Genomic DNA, 18331 nt, shown 5'->3' with positions numbered 1-18331 from the left:
GTAATGCACTGTGGGGGTTAGGGTAATGCACTGTGGGGGTGGGGGTAGGGTAATGCACTGTGGGGGTGGGGGTAGGGTAATACACTGTGGGGGTGGGGGTAGGGTAATGCACTGTGGGGGTGGGGGTAGGGTAATGCACTGTGGGGGTGGGGGTAGGGTAATGCACTGTGGGGGTGGGGGTAGGGTAATGCACTGTGGGGGTAGGGGTAGGGTAATGCACTGTGGGGGTGGGGGTAGGGTAATGCACTGTGGGGGTGGGGGTAGGGTAATGCACTGTGGGGGTGGGGGTAGGGTAATGCACTGTGGGGGTAGGGGTAGGGTAATGCACTGTGGGGTTAGGGGTAGGGTAATGCACTGTGGGGGTGGGGGTAGGGTAATGCACTGTGGGGGTGGGGGTAGGGTAATGCACTGTGGGGGTAGGGGTAGGGTAATGCACTGTGGGGTTAGGGGTAGGGTAATGCACTGTGGGGGTGGGGGTAGGGTAATGCACTGTGGGGGTGGGGGTAGGGTAATGCACTGTGGGGGTGGGGGTAGGGTAATGCACTGTGGGGGTGGGGGTAGGGTAATGCACTGTGGGGGTTAGGGGTAGGGTAATGCACTGTGGGGGTGGGGGTAGGGTAATGCACTGTGGGGTTAGGGTAATGCTGGAGGGCAGGTCCCGGGGAGGCTGGAGGGAGGCTGGAGGGAGGCTGGAGGGCAGGTCCCGGGGAGGCTGGAGGGAGGCTGGAGGGAGGCTGGAGGGAGGCTGGAGGGCAGGTCCCGGGGAGGCTGGAGGGAGGCTGGAGGGAGGCTGGAGGGCAGGTCCCGGGAAGGGGGAGCGTGAGCGTGGAGGACGGGCAGGGGGAATCTCTCATAAAAGTGTAATGGACGCTGTTGGAATTCAGCCGGGAAAGTGCCTGGGACTCCAGAGTGGTTTTTTACACCATCTGAGTTAGGATCCTATAAAGTATATGACGTTGGCATTTTTTACGATTCGGTAATCATAATCATCTATATTTTGACGAGTGTATTAGGACCAGGGCCGTAACTTCTTATGAGGTACCCGAAGTTCGGACCTCCGTGGAAAAAACACACAAACACAATCTTCTAAATGATGAAACGTTCCGGGGCTGATGATTGGCGATGATGGTGCTCGGTGCCTCGACCTCAGCCTGGTTACCAGTCTGTGTCTGAAGGAGAGGTGTGGAGGTACGAGCCAGCAACTTCCCTGGAAAGCAGGCCCCACCAGACCCAGGCCAGACCCAGGCAGACCCAGGCCAGACCCAGGCAGACCCAGGCCAGACCCAGGCAGACCCAGGCAGGCCCCACCAGACCCAGGCAGACCCAGGCAGACCCAGGCCAGACCCAGGCAGACCCAGGCAGGCCCCACCAGACCCAGGTCAGACCCAGGCTGGACCCAGGCAGACCCAGCCAGACCAAGCCAGACCCATGCAGCCACCCAAGCCAGACCCAGGCAAGATTGACGGCTGCCTCTGGATACAAGGTGTTTTCGTCCCGCAGTCCTGAGCGAAAGTAATGAGATCATCAAGTGTTTCAAGTATATAACCCCCTTATACTCAAGTATAAGTCTTCACATCAATCCTCCAGGAGAAGAGAGGGGAGAGGAGAGGAGAGGAGAGGGGAGGAGAGGGCAGGGCAGAGGGGAGAGGAGAGTAGGAGAGGGTGAGAGGAAAAGAGAGGGAGAGCTCCGTGTAAGAATTTATTGTCAGGAAGAGGAAAGGTGTTATTTACAGTCTGCTGTACGATGAGAAACGTCTGTTTGTGTTTTCCAGTTAGATCCATGTTGGCTTCTCCCACTCACTGGGACACGTCATTTTCTTTTATTTCTGTCTCTGCTTTTTTGGGGCCTTTGCAGTGATAGATGTTCACAACCACTTCCTTCAAACACCTCCCCACAACCACCTCACACACACACTCAAACACACACACACACACTCACACTCAAACTCTCACACACACACACACACACACACTCACACTTAAACTCACACACACACACTCACACACACACTCACACACACACACATCCTCACACACATACTCACACACACAGACAAACACACACAAACATACACGGTACTTTAATTCAAGACTGACTTGGAGGAAGGGATGTTTTTCTTAGAGTTATTCAGTTGCAGTCTCTGTAGATGTTCTCACAACAATCACAGAAAGACGGAATTCTAAATTTTGTGACAATACTGGAGGAAGACTTCACATAATAAACAACAGGAGCTGTTCAATATTATTTTCGTCAGAATTTTATTTCAGCTTTCACAGAAGTAATACAATCTGATACTAATAATCATTATGAACGATGATTAACTGATCAGTTGAGTATCACAATCCACAATATGAATTCATATGTTGCGTATAACTTCTCTCAAGGATAATATGTTGTGTGAAACAAACAGACATGTGACAATGACTGCTTCAAAAAGACTTGTGTGCAGAACCAGACAGACATGTATGAGAGGTTGTCATGTAGCTGAAACCAGACGTAGCATTATTTGTATAAATGATTGACGTTGATTTTTCTAATCTAGATTGATAAAGTTGTGTCTTACAAAACAGGAAGTGTGGAATATTTCAGGCCCTGTAGCAAACATGAACGATTACTGAGCAGCTGTATGTGGTTGACATAATGAGAGGTTTAAGGATTATTGCTTATTAAATCTCAGTATGCCACAGTGCCCTTATTGTGGAATCTGCTAATGTTCCTCTCAAAGTCCCTTCTAAAAAACTGGTACCTCAGCCCAGGTATAAACACCTGGTCTGCCAGATTATGATATTATGCTCATGTTATTCATATTTCAATCTGTGAAGTCAAACTGAATGTGAGCTTACAAGATCAACATCAAGCTTTCCATGCAGAAACCTGTACAATACACACACACACACACACACACACAAATACAGTCATATATGTGATCAGAATGTGGGAACTGCAGACATGACAAACAAACAGAGAGATGCTTCATTCCCAGCTCTCTGGGCAGAACAATATTGTCTATTAGATAATTACTGTATTTCATTTGAAACGGTTAAGCTATCGAATGGGTAACTTTGGTCGAACATCGGGTCAGGACTTAAACTGAGCTCCAACAAATCCATCTCTACATCTTTTGTGGATTTCATTCTGGAATCGGTTCTCTACAAACAAAAACATTGATTTGAAGACTCTTTCCCTTCATTACAACCACAACCACTAGTTCCAGTGCCTTTCTAGAGTTCCATCATAGAACACAAATAGAGAATACTAAATCTTAATACTGTTTATTTTCTCTACATCAAATACGCTCTGCTTTCTCTCACAAACACCAGGGCACACAAACCAGGATGAAACGGATTCAAACCAGCTGTAATATGACCAGGGGCTCTAATTGATTACACAAGCCCCTGAATCATGATCAGGCCTCCAGCTTGAATCGATCCTCTTCAGTGTCACCCACAGTGTCAGAGTTCATGCGCAGGTCAAGGGTCAGACTTCATGGACAGGTCAAGGATCAAACCCAGACCAGTCGATCTGGTACCTTTCAGCCCTCCCGGTAGAACCTCCCGTTTCTCCCCTGGCAGAACTCCGGCCCCAAACTGCCCCTCAGGAAGGTCCAGCCGTAACACGTGCAGCCGGTCAGGAAGGTCCAGCCGTAACACGTGCAGCCGGTCAGATGTCTCCTCTTCCGCCTCCCTCCATCCTCCCGTTCTCCTCGGGCATTTCCGTTTTGTCGTTTATTGCAGCAATCCTCCAGTTCTCTCAGAGCATCACCCAGAATGCATAGCAGCATCACCCCTCCTCCTCCCTCAGCCTGACTGGGTCCAGCGCCGGCTGCTGCAGGTGGGGTTTAGTCTCCTCATGGTTCCCCTGCGCCCCACCCCCCCACCCCCCCACGGCGACCGGCTAGGTCACAGGACTGGGTCTGGTGGTGAGGCTGGGCGCCGTGGTAACCCGGTGTTGCCCCTTCCTCTTCTTGCCCCCTCCTTTTGCCCCCTCCCTCCCGCCCCGCCCCCCCTCCTTCCTGCCACCAGGCTCCTTCTCTTTATTCTTCTGATCCCCACTTCGCTCTCCTTTGTTCTTATGATCTGAGGGGGGGAAGCAACAAACAGGATTTCACAACGTGAACGTGTCCAGTGACAAACGTCTGGGTTTTTATCAGTTATTAATATAATTAGCGCCCCGACACAGAGCCCCGACACAGCGCCGCAACACAGCCCCCCGACACAGCGCCACAAACAGAGCCCCGACACAGCGCCGTGACACAGCGCCCCGACACAGCGCCCCGTCACAGCGCCCCGAAACAGCGCCCCGACACAGCGCCCCGTCACAGCGCCGCGACACAGCGCCGCGACACAGCGCCCCGACACAGCGCCGCGACACAGCGCCCCGACACAGCGCCCCGTCACAGCGCCCCGTCACAGCGCCCCGACACAGCGCCCCGTCACAGCGCCCCGACACAGCGCCCCGACACAGCGCCCCGTCACAGCGCCGCGACACAGCGCCCCGACACAGAGCCCTGACACAGCGCCGCGACAGGAGACATACAGCAGAGCCTGATAGACCGTAACTCCAGACCGGAAAATAACAATCCAGCCTCGGCGACAAAGCCTGAACCAGACACGTCCTAGCGACCGAACATGCCACGGCTGACAGAACCTTAGAGCACATGTAAACATTTGGAGTTGACTGAGGTGAACGTCACTTTTCTCGACCCCCCCCCTCTCCTAGCTCCTGCGGCTCTAGTGCTTGTCACTCATCCTAAGTGTGTAATTGCTCTCTAAAAACAAACAGCCATTTGAAGAGCGTTCCATGTAGGTTACGCTGGATGGAAAAAAAATAACCCTGTTCAGCAGAGATTGGACGGAAGCAAGCACACAGTTGAAGAGGGCTACCTACACACCTTAGCCCCCCTACATGGCTAGTTCCCACTCCGTCCATCAAAGCGTGTTGTTCACCAACAAGTTACATGGTCCAATCTTTGATGCTAATTGCACCCAAACCGCTAGCGAAATGAGATCAACATTTCCGAGCGCTAATGATGGCAGTGGTGGATAGAGGGCTGGCTGCTAAAAGGGAACGTCTGTTAGTGTCAGGTGTCAGACAGTGATTGTTTACGTAGGGTTGATGAGGAGCAGCCAGACTCCTAGATGTTTACTATGAACGGTGTTGCCAGAATCAGTGTCCCTGGCAACAGAGTCAACACCAGAGGGAGGGCTGGAAACCCTTGGCTGGATGTTGGACTTGTTTTGGACTGCAGGGACACTTGTTTTGGAGCCTACTTGTGTATGTTCACCAGGCCTTCATGTGTTCTCTGAAGTCGGCTACTTGACCATGAAGGTTCCACAACTCCAAGGGCGTAGGTTTGTTTTCAAATGTGGAGGGGACAGCTTTTTGATGACAGGTAGGGGGGGGACATTTGTAGTTTTCAAAAGCCTATGTTTGTAAATAGACTAATGAAACCTAAGCTTAAGCCCTGCCTAACTCACTCAGTTGACATGAATTAGAAGAAGAAAAAAAGTCTTTTTCTGTTGAAGATGCATGTGTTAAACCCAGATTATAGATTTTGAGGATAGAGTCTCTCTAAAACTAGATGAGTTTACATTTGCATTGGCAGATGTTACGAGGGTGGCGGGTGCAGTTTCCAAATCTGGAGACTTTACGCCACATCTCCGTTTTTGTTGTTGAATAATAAAACAAAAGAATCTGGAGGCTGATTTGTGAATGACGTCACGTTTGTCTTTCTTGTGTTGTAGCCAGTGGCGGCTCGTTATTAAAGGGCGTTACGGTCGCCACCCCCATCAAAATTACAGAAAAATAAATGTATACTTAAACACAAAAATTATATAAAAATACAATTGCTTACTCATACGATGTGCTGGCTGGTAGTAATCGCCTCAGCATTTAATAAAAATTGGTTTTAATCAGTAATGTAAATACAAGATGTTTCATGCGGTTCCATGGGCGAGGGACACTGGATAAATTAATAAGTGCCGCCGGCGTGGATGAAATCGAACACACCGAATGTCTATGTAAGTCCTTAAACTTTCAGCAAGCATGTAACCTAAAGCTGGTCTCTAATTGGTTTCTTGAAGATTCTCATCCGGACAGAGCTCGCAGCTTCCCTGGCCCAGGACTTTTGGAGACTTTGTGTTTCTAAGATCCGCAGAGAAGCCTCAGTGTCGATGTTTAGATTCGATATCGGGTTGTATTTAGGGGACGCTTTTATCCAAAGTCAAATAGCGCAAGTAGAAAGTAGGCAACGTAGTGTAACTAAGTAGGTGACATGTTGTGAGGTCAGTGATGTTGAGGTGATTTGTTGTTGTGCTGTGTGTGCTGATGTCATAGCCGTCTGTTACTGTCTGACGATTGCTGTAGGCCCACAATGACTTCACGAAAAGGACCAATCAACTAAACATGGGCCTGTCTATCTACAGCAGAGCATCAAGGGTCGGTTATGTCAGGGGTCAGTGTCAAAAACTCTTACAGTTGTGACAGTATTTCAGTTAAGGACAACGTGCTCTCTGACCTCTTATTGCTCTCACTCTATCCAGCCCAAACACCGACACTTGATATAAGCAATCACACGTCGAGCAAAGCCGCTTGTGAAGACACTGGAAGGAGTAAGGCACAGCGCGGCCAAATCTCCACGAAGCGTGAGATCTGCGGACCAGTAAATCAGCGGTTATACAAGCGCTGCCCCCTGTGTTCTCTGCAGCGGTTCCCGGGTGAATGCTCCAGCTGCAGCAGATGGGCTTGCAGCAGATGGGCTTGCAGCAGATGGGCTTGCAGCAGATGGGCTTGCAGCAGATGGGCTTGCAGCAGATGGGCTTGCAGCGTGCTGGAACAGCACATGGAGAGGAAAAGGCAGGTGAAAACAAAGGAGTAGGCTAGGGTGACGACGATACGGTACACAACACACAGAAGTTCATCCACGAGAGAAGTCCGTTTATCTGTGCGCCTTGGCCGGAGAGCGTCTTCCCGTTTTCATAACAGCTATATGTCTCGGAATAGCGGGGAGGCGGGGGTGCTAGCGATCTTACAGATCGAATCTCTCAAAACCCGATCTAGACCGACAGCTTAACTAGCTAAACTAAATCAGGATTCATTTTGTGAGTCTGGATCCCCCCCCCCTCCTCGTCTCCCCCCCCCCTCCTCGTCTCCCCCCCCCCCTCCTCGTCTCCCCCCCCCCCCCCCTGGCTGGTGATGTCAGCCGTGCTGTATATGGCCCCTCGTCTCTCCCTGTGACCCAGCAGCACTCAGTATGCCGTCCTGGCAGCTTGTGAAGAACTTTTATGGGCCAGTTTATAATATTTCACTGTTAATTATTCTTCTGAATCCGTGGTGGAAATTCTTTCCAGCATGCCGGCGTCACGCAGTGGAAATATGCGTCTCATTTCTCAAACAGAGCTGTCAGACCTTACCCCTCCCCCCCCCCCCACTCCACTTCACTAAAGAATCACAAGCCAGACTTTTCTTTGGGCTTCTCTCTATATATATTATATCTAAAGATATCTAAAGATATCCTATTAATATTTCTGTGAAAGAAATTGGACTTGGTACCCTTGAAGCTTCCCTAGGTTTTGTACAGTGAGTGACCCATGCGTTTCAAATGACCTGTTATTATGTATTGTAAATACTGAAAGAACTAGATCTGTTCTCTGGAGTTACCCAACATGCTGTTCCTCAGCCCTCCAGCCCGGCTGTTCCTCAGCCCTCCAGCCCGGCTGTTCCTCAGCCCTCCAGCCCGGCTGTTCCTCAGCCCTCCAGCCCGGCTGGTAGATCTGTTCTCTGGAGTTACCCAACATGCTGTTCCTCAGCCCTCCAGCCCGGCTGTTCCTCAGCCCTCCAGCCCGGCTGTTCCTCAGCCCTCCAGCCCGGCTGGGATCTGTTAAGCGTGCCTCTCCCTAATAAAGTTTTGGAGTATTGCTTGTTTACAATGGCCGTTAAAGAAGTCAAGCCTTCCAACTTTGGTTGAAAATGTACTTTAATTAGACAACCCAATAAAACAATATCATGGATTAGAGTGAGAACTTAGACTGTGCTAATGGGGAGATAAAACTCAGAGCCAAGCGCCCGATTGCACTCCCACACCTTGACTAGCGGTCTAAATGTTTTCCCTTAGCAGGTAATACCTCGAAGCTTGCTGTGTGCGTGTGTGGTGTTTGTGTGGGGTGTGTGTGGTGTGTGTGTGTGGTGTGTGTGTGTCTGGTGTGTGGTGTGTGGTGTGTGGTGTGTGTGTGTGTGGTGTGTGTGTGTGTGTGGTGTGTGTGTGTGTGTGTGGTGAGGTTCTCTCTATGCTCTGAATCTCAGCCTCGGGCCATAAAGTTCTGACAGGTCTTTTTTACTGCTAAGGCAGAAAATGTTGAAGTTCCTTTAAACCAACTGACTACAAGAAACCCTCTGAAGTTGCCTCAGTTCCATTATGTCCTGGGTATCTGGCCAGATTCAAGTATTTTAACAAGTAAATCCTGGTCCAGAGGAGAATGAAGAAATCCTAACTATGTTGACTGAACGTAGGAACTTTGTATCTTTCCACTTCCTGTCCCTGTTCATATCCTGCTGTGGGTGACGTGTCTCATGTGACGAGGGTTTGGAGAGTGTGTCATGTGACGAGGGTGTGGAGAGTGTGTCATGTGACGAGGGTGTAGAGAGTGTGTCATTTGACGAGGGTGCGGAGAGTGTGTCATGTGACGAGGGTGCGGAGAGTGTGTCATGTGACGAGGGTGTAGAGTGTGTGTCATGTGACGAGGGTGTGGAGAGTGTGTCATGTGACGAGGGTGCGGAGAGTGTGTCATGTGAAGAGGGTGCGGAGAGTGTGTCATGTGAAGAGGGTGCAGAGAGTGTCATGTGACGAGGGTGCGGAGAGTGTGTCATGGGACGAGGGTGTAGAGCGTGTCATGTGACGAGGGTGTGGAGAGTGTGTCATGTGACGAGGGTGTGGAGAGTGTGTCATGTGATGAGGGTGTGGAGAGTGTGTCATGTGATGAGGGTGTAGAGAGTGTGTCATGTGACGAGGGTGTAGAGTGTGTCATGTGACGAGGGTGTGCAGAGTGTGTCATGTGACGAGGGTGTAGAGAGTGTGTCATGTGACGAGGGTGTAGAGTGTGTCATGTGACGAGGGTGTGGAGAGTGTGTCATGTGACGAGGGTGTGGAGAGTGTGTCATGTGACGAGGGTGTAGAGAGTGTGTCATGTGACGAGGGTGCGGAGAGTGTGTCATGTGACGAGGGTGCGGAGAGTGTGTCATGTGACGAGGGTGTAGAGTGTGTGTCATGTGACGAGGGTGTGGAGAGTGTGTCATGTGACGAGGGTGCGGAGAGTGTGTCATGTGAAGAGGGTGCGGAGAGTGTGTCATGTGAAGAGGGTGCAGAGAGTGTCATGTGACGAGGGTGCGGAGAGTGTGTCATGTGACGAGGGTGTAGAGAGTGTGTCATGTGATGAGGGTGTGGAGAGTGTGTCATGTGAAGAGGGTGCGGAGAGTGTGTCATGTGACAAGGGTGTGGAGAGTGTGTCATGTGACGAGGGTGTGGAGAGTGTGTCATGTGACGAGGGTGTGCAGAGTGTGTCATGTGACGAGGGTGTAGAGTGTGTCATGTGACGAGGGTGCAGAGAGTGTGTCATGTGACGAGGGTGTGACAGTTCTCACCTCCCTTCCGACAGGCTGTCCTCTGGACGACACACCTCCGTGTCTCTGTGGGGGGGGAGCAGGGCTGTGGGGAGGAGGGCGTGGAGGGGGTCTCTGGGCTGGGCGTCTGGGCCTGCTCTCTCACACGGCTCTGGGTGCCCTTCTTGAAGCCACAGGTTTTCTCATTCTTCATACAAGGCCCCCACGCACTCCACTCACCCAGCTCACATTCTGGAGTTGGAGACACATGGACACAGATGGAGTTTACTGTCAGTAGATTAACAGATAGTTTACTGTCGACAGATTAATAGATGGAGATAGAGTTTACTGTCAGTAGATTAACAGATAGATATAGTTTACTGCTGATAGATAAATGTAGTTTACTGTTGAAAGATTATTGACAGATACAGAGAGATAATAGATAATACAGATAGAAATGAAATACAGAAGTTCATACAGAGTACATAGATAATACACATACAGATAGAGTATGGATATTAGATGACACAGGTAGATAATAGATCATACACATAGATAATAGAACATACAGATATAGAGTCAGGAGAGGGGGGGAGTAGTCACGGGAAGAAGAACAGCCAGGGGAGGGTTGGAGCAGGCAGGGTGAGTCAGCACCACCACCACCACCACCACCACAACCCCTCCATTAGCACAGTGTTTGTTTACTTATGACAGAGACGTTTTCTAAAGAAAACTAACAAGGCTTCATCAGCCAGCAGGCCTCCCTCCAGAGTTCAGCTCCATGGAGGTTGAGAAACAAGACAAAGAAGGAAGATAAAAGTCCCTCTCCCTCTCTCCCTCCCTCTCTCCTCCCTCCCTCTCTCCTCCCTCTCTCCCTCCCTCTCTCCTCCCTCCCTCTCTCCTCCCTCTCTCCTCCCTCTCTCCTCCTTCCATCCCTCCCTCCCTCCCTCCCTCCCTCTCCCCTCTCTTCCTCCTCTCTCTCTCCCCCTGTCTTCCTCCTCCCTCTCTCCCTCTCCCCCTCCTCTAACCTCCCTCTATCTTCCCTCTCTCCTCCTCCTCTCCATCCTCCCTCCTCTATCCTTCCTTCCTCCCTCTCTCCTCCCTCCCTCCATCCTCCCTCCCTCCTCTCTCCTCCCTCTCCCTCCTCTCTCCTCCCTCCCTCCTCTCTCCTCCCTCCCTCCTCTATCCATCCTCTCAGGCAGAGTCACAGGTCAGATCTTCACAGAGACTCAAGCTTCCTGTACACAGAAAATCTGCCCTACATTCAGCCACCACTTAAACATTTAGTCATTTAAACACTGGCGTTCCCTTCTGGCAGACAGGGTCGGCCAACCTGGGGTCAGGAGTCAAAGCTGAGAGGTGACATGTCGCTCACCTACACACTCCATGGTTCCGTTAGTGGTGCTGAGTCCCTCGGGGCAGTGAAGGAGACACCGTCCTCTGTGTGAATACAAGCCGTCCTTACATTTTGTGCAAAAATTTCGATTGAAACACGCCTCACAGTTTTCTATTTTACATTCTGGAAGGAAGAGAGGAAAGAACACAAACAAGACAACAAAAACCAGACGTGAGTTTTGGAGAGAGATGAAGGAGGAGAGGCGGAGTCCTGGTGTGTGATGGTGTTCAGAGGCAGCATGGCATGTATCTGTAACAACACACATTTATAGGCACAATTTGTAGTCCCTGAGTTCATACAAGCAGTATATTTATGGTGAGCATCCATCCACCCTGAGGACGAATAGCCCCTGGACTGCTCCGAGCTGGGACCAAGTTTCCCTCAGGGAGCGCAAGAATGTTACTAGATTTTTATCGCCTGTGAGAGATTTACTGGTGATAAAAAATTGGTATAGCGTGCTCAGGGGGTTTTCATGAATAACACTGATCTCAGCATCTTCCTCATCCGATACGGCGAGAGGGCTGGGACGAGCGCAGGCCAAGAGGGAAGGAAAAATACTATTTGTCCATTTGTCCTCTTCAATATATCACTGCAAACATAACTAAGTCATTGCAATATTTATAGCATGCAAGGAAGGCACTTGTACAGATTATAAACACATAATAAGCGTTTTTTAAGTTGAACATAAATTTAACAGATAGATTAGTGTTACAAACATTGGTGTGTGTTCCCTGGGAAATGCTCTTGAGAAAATGTCAATGTAATTGTGCCCCCCAAAGTTGAAATCTAATTTTCGTTGGTGGGGGGGCTGGAGGGCGGGGGGGCTGGAGGGCGGGGGGGCTGGAGGGCGGGGGGGCTGGAGGGCGGGGGGGCTGGAGGGTGGGGAGAGCAAGGACTTCTTCCACTTTGCTGTGTGCAATCTATAGACACAGACTAACCATCTTTCCTCAATCAAATCCCTGAGATTACACTGAGATTAAGGAGAGATTAAGGAGAGATTAAGGGTAGATGCCCACACGTCTCCAGAATAATCTTATTGAAACAATCAGCGTTGTACAAAGATGTGATGGATGGATGTGGTTTCCAGTAGGGAGGCAGAGGCCTTCTGGACAGTAGACATTCCGGGAGAGCAGAGTAAATAAATGGTATCTAAACTGACTCAGTAGGAGGCTGTAGATCATAGAGGTCCGAGGCCAGCGTAGAGGCTAAAGTAGACCCTGGAGTAGAGGGCAGGGCAGAAGCTAGAGAGATGCTGGAGTAGAGGTTAGAGTGAAGGCTAGAGAGAGGGGCTGGAGAGAGGCTGGAGTAGAGGTTAGAGTGAAGGCTAGAGAGAGGGGCTGGAGAGAGGCTGGAGACGCCAACACAGTGGGCCACTCCTGCTATCTGCTCAGAGTGCTGCTGCGGTCCCAGACAGCCATCTGAGACGGCACATGGAGATGGTGACTGTGTACGTGCTCCCAGCCCTGGTCCTGCTAACAAGGTCTGGCCTGGAGAGACACCCGGCCGGGAGAGAGACCAGGCCAGGAGAAACCAGGCCAGGAGAGAGACCAGGCCAGGAGAGAGACCAGGCCTGGAGGGTCAAGGCCAGGAGAGACCAGGTCTGGAGATAGAGACCAGGCCAGGAGAGAGACCAGCCCTGGAGGGTCAAGGCCAGGAGAGACCAGGTCTGGAGAGAGACCAGGTCAGGAGAGAGACCAGGCCTGGAGAGACAAGGCCTGGAGAGACCAGGCCAGGAGGGACCAGGCCAGGAGAGACAAGGCCAGGAGAGACCGGGCCTGGAGATAGAGACCAGGCCAGGAGATAGAGACCAGGCCAGGAGAGACCAGGCCAGGAGGGGAGAAGCACCTAAGACAGCCCTGCCCATCTGATAGATATTACAAAGATGTTGTAACAGGGAGGGTACCAAGCACGCAAACAAAACAACACAAAACAAGAAAAGAAAAACTCCAAAAAGTTCCTGCTGTAATGAAATATAATGACTACAAGATGCCGTGCTCTTTAATCAAAATGTTGATTTGCTCTATAAAAACAATCCACTGGTAATGTTTACCTCTGGTAGAGAGCTGTGGTGTGGCTAGCAGGAACACAGTCCATCTAGAGGGTCATATCACCCGAGCATACAACTGATCTCCTTACAGCTCCACATCAGCAGGGACGGCTGGAGAGGGACGTGGCATCGCTGTACGGTTTAGCGTAAATGATCAGAACAAAACTGACATATTTCTCTTCCCTGATTCTGAGAAATCTCCTGTGATTTGAAGCCATGCACGTGTAGCGTGAACAAACCCAGAACTAAATGAATCCCACATTAAGGGTTCGAGTTACAGTCATGTTCCTGTGTTTGTGTAACGGTAAACTGCCTTAACGTGGCTTGGCGTGAACCATGTGCATGCAAGCCACACAAAAGACAAACGTCCGCTGAAAAAACAGACAAACACAAGAGCGTAAGAAATGTTTTGGGATTTTCTTTCGGTTCGGTTTTCCACCCACAATTAAAATATTGTTGCCGTTCCTGGGTCAGGAACACAGAGGTGGTTCCACCAGAACATTCCTGGGTTCTACCAGAACAGAGGTGGTTCCACCAGAACATTCCTGGGTTCTACCAGAACAGAGATGGTTCCACCAGAACATTCCTGGGTTCTACCAGAACAGAGGTGGTTCCACCAGAACAGAGATGGTTCCACCAGAACATTCCTGGGTTCTACCAGAACAGAGATGGTTCCACCAGAACAGAGATGGTTCCACCAGAACATTCCTGGGTTCTACCAGAACAGAGATGGTTCCACCAGAACATTCCTGGGTTCCACCAGAACACTAGGCTGGAGGTTTCTGGAGTGTTTATCCCAGACACATCCCTCTCATCCGGCCGAGCACACTAGCTGGTAGATTCTGTGCATGTATGTGCGTGTGTGTGTGTGCGTGTGTGTGTGAGTGTCATTCTCTCTGCCCATGTCCCTGAGTAAATCCACATCCAGGTCTGTCCGCCCTGCCTGCCACCAGAGGGAACACACACCCTCTGTTTACACACACCAACGTTAGGACGTCTCCATGGCAACGCGGAGGGCTGCCTACTCACGGATGCATCTGTTGGTTTCGGGGGTCCTCATGCCGTAGTAGCCCACTGGGCAGGAGGACAGACACACCCCCATCTGGCGGATGTCGTTCCTCTCCAGGAGGATGAAGAGCCGCGGACGACATTTGAAACAGCCGTTGTATTCAGAGCAGCGTTCACAACCACTGGAACAGGAAGGAGGATCCTCGGTGCTAACTGTGGAGAAGATGGGAGAGGAGGGAGAGGGAGGGAGGGAGGGAGGGAGGGAGAGGAGAGCAGAGGAGAGGAGAGGGAAGGAGGGAGGGAGGGAGGCAGAGGAAAGGAGGGAGGGAGGGAGGGAGGGAGGGAGAGGAGGGAGAGGAGGGAGAGGAGGGAGAGGGAAGGAGGGAGGGAGAGGAGGGAGAGGAGGGAGGGAGGGAGAGGAGGGAGAGGAGGGAGAGGAGGGAGAGGAGGGAGAGGAGGGAGAGGAGGGAGGGAGGGAGGGAGAGGAGGGAGAGGAGGGAGGGAGGGAGGGAGGGAGGGAGAGGAGGGAGAGGAGGGAGAGGGAAGGAGGGAGGGAGGCAGAGGAAAGGAGGGAGGGAGAGGAGGGAGAGGGAAGGAGGGAGGGAGGGAGGGAGGGAGGGAGAGGAGGCAGAGGAGGGAGAGGGAAGGAGGGAGGGAGGCAGAGGAAAGGAGGGAGAGGAGGGAGAGGGATGGAGGGAGGGAGGGAGGGAGGGAAAGGGAGGGAGAGGGATGGAGGGAGGGAGGGAGGGAGGGAGGGAAGGAGGGAGGGAGGGAGGGAGGGAGGGAGGGAGGGAGGGAAGGAAGGAAGGAGGAAGTAAGTAAGGAAGGATGGAAGGAATGAAGGAAGGAAAGAAGGAAGAGAGGGAGGGAGAGGAAAAAGGGAGAATGGAGAGAGATACGGGAGGGAAGGAAGTAGGGTGGAAGGTACGGAGGAAGAGAGAGAGAGAACACAACCATTACAAACCAACGTCAACAGAAATTGGACACATCTGAAATCAAAGTTTATCGAGAATATAAGGAGCAGCTGTGATAGTCCTCGGTGAAAGATGCAGCTTTCTGCTACATACACAGCATACCATGAACCTGACTGCTGCTGATATCAGCTGGGGTCAAGGTGCACAGCTAATCCCACAAGTGTCCTTGACAAACACGTTTGTTTGAACGGTTCCTCTCTGTTTACTTGAAACTGTGCTGGAGATCCAGAGCAGATTCTCTCAGGAGAAACCTACAAGTGATAACCCCTCACCTCCTCTCCCCCAGACCAGCCCTGCTCTCCCCCAGACCAGCCCTGCTCTCCCCCAGACCAGCCCTGCTCTCCCCCAGACCAGCCCTGCTCTCCCCCCCAGACCAGCCCTGCTCTCCCCCCCAGACCAGCCCTGCTCTCCCCCCCCAGACCAGCCCTGCTCTCCCCCCCAGACCAGCCCTGCTCTCCCCCCCAGACCAGCCCTGCTCTCCCCCCCCAGACCAGCCCTGCTCTCCCCCCCAGACCAGCCCTGCTCTCCCCCCCAGACCAGCCCTGCTCTCCCCCCCAGACCAGCCCTGCTCTCCCCCCCAGACCAGCCCTGCTCTCCCCCCCAGACCAGCCCTGCTCTCCCCCCCCAGACCAGCCCTGCTCTCCCCCCCTAGACCAGCCCTGCTCTCCCCCAGACCAGCCCTGCTCTCCCCCCCAGACCAGCCCTGCTCTCCCCCCCAGACCAGCCCTGCTCTCCCCCCCCAGACCAGCCCTGCTCTCCCCCCTAGACCAGCCCTGCTCTCCCCCCCAGACCAGCCCTGCTCTCCCCCCCCAGACCAGCCCTGCTCTCCCCCCCAGACCAGCCCTGCTCTCCCCCAGACCAGCCCTGCTCTCCCCCCCAGACCAGCCCTGCTCTCCCCCACAGACCAGCCCTGCTCTCCCCCCCAGACCAGCCCTGCTCTCCCCCCCAGACCAGCCCTGCTCTCCCCCCCAGACAGCCCTGCTCTCCCCCAGACCAGCCTGCTCTCCCCCAGACCAGCCCTGCTCTCCCCCCCAGACCAGCCCTGCTCTCCCCCCCAGACCAGCCCAGACCAGCCCTGCTCTCCCCCCCAGACCAGCCCTGCTCTCCCCCAGACCAGCCCTGCTCTCCCCCAGACCAGCCCTGCTCTCCCCCAGACCAGCCCTGCTCTCCCCCCCCAGACCAGCCCTGCTCTCCCCCCCAGACCAGCCCTGCTCTCCCCCCCCAGACCAGCCCTGCTCTCCCCCCCTAGACCAGCCCTGCTCTCCCCCCCCAGACCAGCCCTGCTCTCCCCCCCAGACCAGCCCTGCTCTCCCCCCCAGACCAGCCCTGCTCTCCCCCCCAGACCAGCCCTGCTCTCCCCCACAGACCAGCCCTGCTCTCCCCCCCAGACCAGCCCTGCTCTCCCCCCCAGACCAGCCCTGCTCTCCCCCCCTAGACCAGCCCTGCTCTCCCCCCCCAGACCAGCCCTGCTCTCCCCCCCAGACCAGCCCTGCTCTCCCCCCCAGACCAGCCCTGCTCTCCCCCCCAGACCAGCCCTGCTCTCCCCCCCTAGACCAGCCCTGCTCTCCCCCAGACCAGCCCTGCTCTCCCCCCCAGACCAGCCCTGCTCTCCCCCCCAGACCAGCCCTGCTCTCCCCCCCTAGACCAGCCCTGCTCTCCCCCCCTAGACCAGCCCTGCTCTCCCCCCCCAGACCAGCCCTGCTCTCCCCCCCCAGACCAGCCCTGCTCTCCCCCCCTAGACCAGCCCTGCTCTCCCCCCCCAGACCAGCCCTGCTCTCCCCCCCAGACCAGCCCTGCTCTCCCCCCCCCAGACCAGCCCTGCTCTCCCCCCCAGACCAGCCCTGCTCTCCCCCCCCAGACCAGCCCTGCTCTCCCCCCAGACCAGCCCTGCTCTCCCCCCCAGACCAGCCCTGCTCTCCCCCCCAGACCAGCCCTGCTCTCCCCCCCAGACCAGCCCTGCTCTCCCCCCCAGACCAGCCCTGCTCTCCCCCCCCAGACCAGCCCTGCTCTCCCCCCCTAGACCAGCCCTGCTCTCCCCCAGACCAGCCCTGCTCTCCCCCCCAGACCAGCCCTGCTCTCCCCCCCCAGACCAGCCCTGCTCTCCCCCCCAGACCAGCCCTGCTCTCCCCCCCCAGACCAGCCCTGCTCTCCCCCCCCAGACCAGCCCTGCTCTCCCCCCCCAGACCAGCCCTGCTCTCCCCCCCAGACCAGCCCTGCTCTCCCCCCCCAGACCAGCCCTGCTCTCCCCCAGACCAGCCCTGCTCTCCCCCCCAGACCAGCCCTGCTCTCCCCCCCAGACCAGCCCTGCTCTCCCCCACAGACCAGCCCTGCTCTCCCCCCCCAGACCAGCCCTGCTCTCCCCCCCAGACCAGCCCTGCTCTCCCCCCCAGACCAGCCCTGCTCTCCCCCCCAGACCAGCCCTGCTCTCCCCCCCCAGACCAGCCCTGCTCTCCCCCCACAGACCAGCCCTGCTCTCCCCCCACAGACCAGCCCTCGCCTTACAGCCAGCCAGCCAGTAATTCAAAATGATTGCTTAGAGAAAAGCGTGTCAAAGTGCACATCCTGTTTCTATGGGCCTCGGCATTCTGCGACTGTGGTGATTATCTGAGATTTAGGGCGCTGTGTGGTTATGGTGTGTACGTATGCAGTGCACACCCAGGGCAGACGCCTCACTCAGATAAGACGTTGACAGCATTTCTCCTGTGGATGCATGAACCATGGCAACACAGCAGGTGCTGCCTGGGTCTTTTCACTGCTGTTTGAAATCACACGTGTCATATTTAACCACTGGGGGGGAGGGGTGGGTGGGGGTCAGGGGGTTCGAGGGAAGGGGGGGGCAGAAAGTGAGTAGGGGGTGGGAGGTTAGAGAGTGCGGGGGGTGAAGGGGGGCATGGTGGGTGGGGTTTAAGGTGAGGGTGAGGGGGGCATGGTAGCTGGTGTTTAAGGTGTGGGTATGGTGGGTGGGGTTTAAGGTGGGGGTGAAGGGGGGCATGGTGGGTGGGGTTTAAGGTGGGGGTGAAGGGGGGCAATGCGGATGGGGGCAGAGTAGGGGGGTGGGGGGGGGCACTGAGGTTGAGGGATGAGGGGGTGAGGGGGTGAGGGGGATGAGGGGGTGAGGGGGATGAGGGGATGAGGGGGTGAGGGGGTGAGGGGGATGAGGGGGTGAGGGGGATGAGGGGGTGAGGGGGTGAGGGGGTGAGGGGGGTGAGGGGGATGAGGGGGTGAGGGGGTGAGGGGGTGCTTCAGCAAGGGGGGTGAAGGGGGGGTCATTCTACATCCAGCTCATCTCAGGTGACACTGAGATCCCTCCC

At 54.3% G+C, this 18331-nt stretch overlaps 1 protein-coding gene across 1 annotated transcript in view; it reads right to left on the bottom strand.

Annotated features, from left to right (window-relative positions):
- Positions 1-3895: 3895 nt before the first annotated feature.
- Positions 3896-18331, bottom strand: part of rspo1 (R-spondin 1) — a 22687-nt gene continuing 8251 nt past the window's right edge. Inside the window, exons 2-5 of the mRNA XM_062466140.1 lie at positions 14068-14259; positions 10971-11114; positions 9638-9847; positions 3896-4077 (exon numbers count right to left, since the gene is read on the bottom strand). Of these exons, the coding sequence (XP_062322124.1) occupies positions 3896-4077; positions 9638-9847; positions 10971-11114; positions 14068-14140 (609 nt within the window). The 5' untranslated portion in view covers positions 14141-14259. The remainder of the gene's footprint in view (positions 4078-9637; positions 9848-10970; positions 11115-14067; positions 14260-18331) is intronic.

This window comes from Osmerus eperlanus, chromosome 7 (assembly GCF_963692335.1).
Source record: "Osmerus eperlanus chromosome 7, fOsmEpe2.1, whole genome shotgun sequence".
Taxonomy (NCBI): Eukaryota; Metazoa; Chordata; class Actinopteri; order Osmeriformes; family Osmeridae; genus Osmerus; species Osmerus eperlanus.
This window is presented reverse-complemented; position numbering and strand designations above follow the sequence as displayed.